This window comes from Acyrthosiphon pisum, chromosome A1 (genome assembly GCF_005508785.2).
Source record: "Acyrthosiphon pisum isolate AL4f chromosome A1, pea_aphid_22Mar2018_4r6ur, whole genome shotgun sequence".
NCBI classification, from domain to species: domain Eukaryota; kingdom Metazoa; phylum Arthropoda; class Insecta; order Hemiptera; family Aphididae; genus Acyrthosiphon; species Acyrthosiphon pisum.
Window position 1 is genome coordinate 149411242 of NC_042494.1, and position 3519 is coordinate 149414760.

The window sequence follows — 3519 nt, forward strand, 5'->3', positions numbered from 1 at the left end:
AAACCCATTTTCAACGGAACTTGTTCCGTCATTTGGATGTCCATATAGCAAGACTTAAAAAAACTTTTATTTTTATGTAATATATTTATTCCTAAAAATTTAGTTAAATTATTATTTTTAAGTCAATGAAATTTGATGTGGCTGGTTGTATAATTCCAGAACCATACCAACCTTTTAGTATGCCATGTTCAGTTCCTATGTGGTAATTTTTTTGGTCAATCACTACGCCAATAATGTTAGCTGGGTATGGAGGACCTCTATCCACCTTTGGAATCGGGATTACAACACAATCTCCAACTTTAAATGTTGATATTTTGATCTTACTATCCTATAATGAAATAATGAAATATTTTAAGTAAATATAAAAACCAAAATTATTTTACTTGTAACATTTTTTCGGCCTGCTTTTCTATTCCTATAGCTCCTAGATGACGTGCTTCCTTAATTTTTATATTGTTCTCACATAAATTACATAAAATTGCTTCGACGGAGTCCGGTTCCATACAACATTCTGTTCCGCAAACATTACATTACACATCCAACTTTTGGATCATTCCCAAATAAAGCCATTTACGGTGACCTACCAATCACACGATGATGAGAACTATTTTTTTGAAATTGAACAAATTGTAGTCCAATTGACCATTTTTTTGTTTTGTTATCTTTCATCCAAGCCCTTAACATATTTTCTATGTCTTGGTTGCTTCTCTCGATACTTCCCTGGCTCTGCGGGTGTCTGGGTCGACCGTGAACGCAATCTGGCCAAAGTTCTTTCAGTTCAATGATAATAGAATTAACAAATTCCCTACCGTTATCGCTCTACAATATTTTTGGTGCACTAAACGTAAGAAAAATTGATAATAAATTATTAGCTACTTCAGATGCGCGTTTAGACTCGAGAGGACGTAAAGATAAGAATTTAGTCCTATGATCTTGGTAATTCAGTATCCATTTGAATTTCCCATCAGGAAGTGACTGAAAATCTACCAGATCTACTTGTCCTCTTTCATTAAAATTTTTACTGATAATTGGTTTAATGACTAATTTACGGTTCATGTTTTTTTTACAATTACATATCGCACATGTTGATAAAAAAATTTCAATCGCGGGTCTTGGAATATTGTACTTATTGGCTACAGCCATTCGCATCTTGACATTTCCCCCATGACCAGTTCGAATATGATAATCATTTACCCTTTCATAAAATTCTTCATAAACAACTATATACCTAAAAATATATAAAGATATGTTTTTGTAATAAAAACAGCCTCCGACGCCCTTAATCGTTAATAACCTTAATTATTAATAATCAATAATGCACTTCACTAGATATATAAATATGACGATTATTTGTTATATATTTACTTAATTTCCTCGTTGTTTCTGTTCTTTTGTTTTCTAATCAAGTACTGTTTTTCAGCGATATTCAAAACATAAAATTTTTCCAAAAGATAGTATTCATGCCTCGTTTTCTTATTTCTAATTGTAAAATATATAATTTATTATTTTTAAATTTAAATGTTTTGTAAAAAAAATATGCATAATATTTATTATGAAGTACAATAATCTATTTATGTCGAATTGGATTAAATTAATTATATAACTTACTTATTTAATTTGGCTTTTACTAAATTTTGTATCATTGAATTTATTTCGTCGATGCTGTGTGGTTTTTTGCTAGGTTTATCATTATAATATAAATCGAGTTTTTTATTAAACTCATTTTTTTTCGTCAAACGACATTATTTTATTTATTTAAGGAAAAAACTATATGCAATATTTTAGTTTCTTATACACACTTTCAAACACTAGACACACACATACAAATAAATAATAGTTTGTATTAAAAAACCTATTTGTAAAACATTTACTTAAAAATAATAATTTAACTAAATTTTTAGGAATAAATATATTCTATAAAAATAAAAGTTTTTTTAAGTTTTACTATACGGACATCCAAATGACGGAACAAGTTCCGTTGATAATGGTTTAGGTATCCATTTCACGAAATATTATCCATATTGTGTAATTACGTGAAGTGGAGAAAACGCGGTTCCATTTCACGAAATGGATGCAAACGTTGTCCATTTCGTGAAACGTATAATAACGCGATATGGATGCGACATATAGACATATTATAGTATATGATCTAAGGAATAAACACATTCGTGTCAGCGATAATGTGCCGAGATACCTACATCAATAGTCAATACACATGCTGCTATGAAAAAAATAAATGTATTCATATTTATTTTCAGGAATAGTGAAATAATACTTTGTTTGATCAATGATAAGATAAAATTAAAAATTAAAAGTACCAAACAACCAACAAATCAATCAAAACTAAAAATTATTTATTTATCTAGATAGGTATGCAGTTTATCTTAGATAACAATCAAATACCTAATATCTTATTTATCTAGATGAGATAAAGATGCTGTAGTTTTATCTAGATAAATTATCTATATACAGTGGCGAGCCGAAGTGGTCAATTTTGACGCAGTTGTGTCAACTTTTCAAAGGGGGTGGTGCCACCCCGTGACTGTGGCGCAGAATTACATGCTAAAGCCTGACCTCTTGGCTCTTTTGATCACATTTTATTAACATCAAAACTTTGTTATAAGTAAAAATAGGATGGTGGCGGTGGTGGTAAGTACATAATAAATTATGAAAATGCATCATTTGAAATTGAAGTTCAGCCCGCCACTGTCTATATAGATATACATTTATCTAGATACTGCTCAACACTGCTGGTACCTACTATTTTACAATCTACATTCTATAAATATAGTTACTATAAATATTATACTATTAAAATATTCCAAAGTATAATTCTGTATTATTCACATAATCACATACAAACAATTACATTGACAACCCACCCCATCCACCTCTAATTAAAGGTGTTGCAGGCGCTACACCTCTACTCTAGGATAGCCGTCACTGCAACTAATAAGAACGATGTTGCAAAAATTAATTGCCGATGATCATTAGTTTTTCAACTCAATATTTTACAGCGCGTTTGCAACTTTACTGTTTTACTAAACAATCTTTTATTTCAATTTTTTTTTTGTTTTAACAAACCTAGTATTAACCATGGTTAATCTGAGGCAGGATCTATCATCATCATCCAATCCCCACCATAACTACGCCACTGATCCGCACACTGCGCATATACACCGCGGCGTATACCACATCATCACAGAACAGTGAGACGTGTGTGCACCGTGCATGCTTTTTTATTCAATTAGGATTATTTGTAGTCACGCTGTAGTACATTACTGAAAACCCCTGTCCCCTGATAGGAAGATAACATTTCTAGAAACAAGTAAGCAACAATTAAGTATTTCACTGTTTTTATGTCAATATAAATGTCAATTATCAATGTTTTAGTATTTACTATTTAGTATATTTTAGTGTCAGACGTGTGTCTCAGTGTGTCAGATATATCCAGGCGGCCAGACTATCTGCAGTCCTGCGGTAAATTCACAATTTAATATACATATTTTGTATAGACTT

At 30.8% G+C, this 3519-nt stretch overlaps 1 protein-coding gene across 1 annotated transcript; it reads right to left on the reverse strand.

Annotated features, from left to right (window-relative positions):
- Positions 1 to 103: 103 nt before the first annotated feature.
- On the reverse strand, positions 104 to 3098 carry LOC115033576 (KRAB-A domain-containing protein 2-like). Its single transcript, XM_029486385.1, has 6 exons — positions 3085 to 3098; positions 1366 to 1479; positions 877 to 1228; positions 585 to 819; positions 384 to 511; positions 104 to 328 (listed from the first exon to the last, which is right to left on the reverse strand). The coding sequence occupies exons 1-6, from the start codon at positions 3096 to 3098 to the stop codon at positions 104 to 106; spliced, it is 1068 nt and encodes a 355-aa protein (XP_029342245.1).
- Positions 3099 to 3519: the final 421 nt, after the last annotated feature.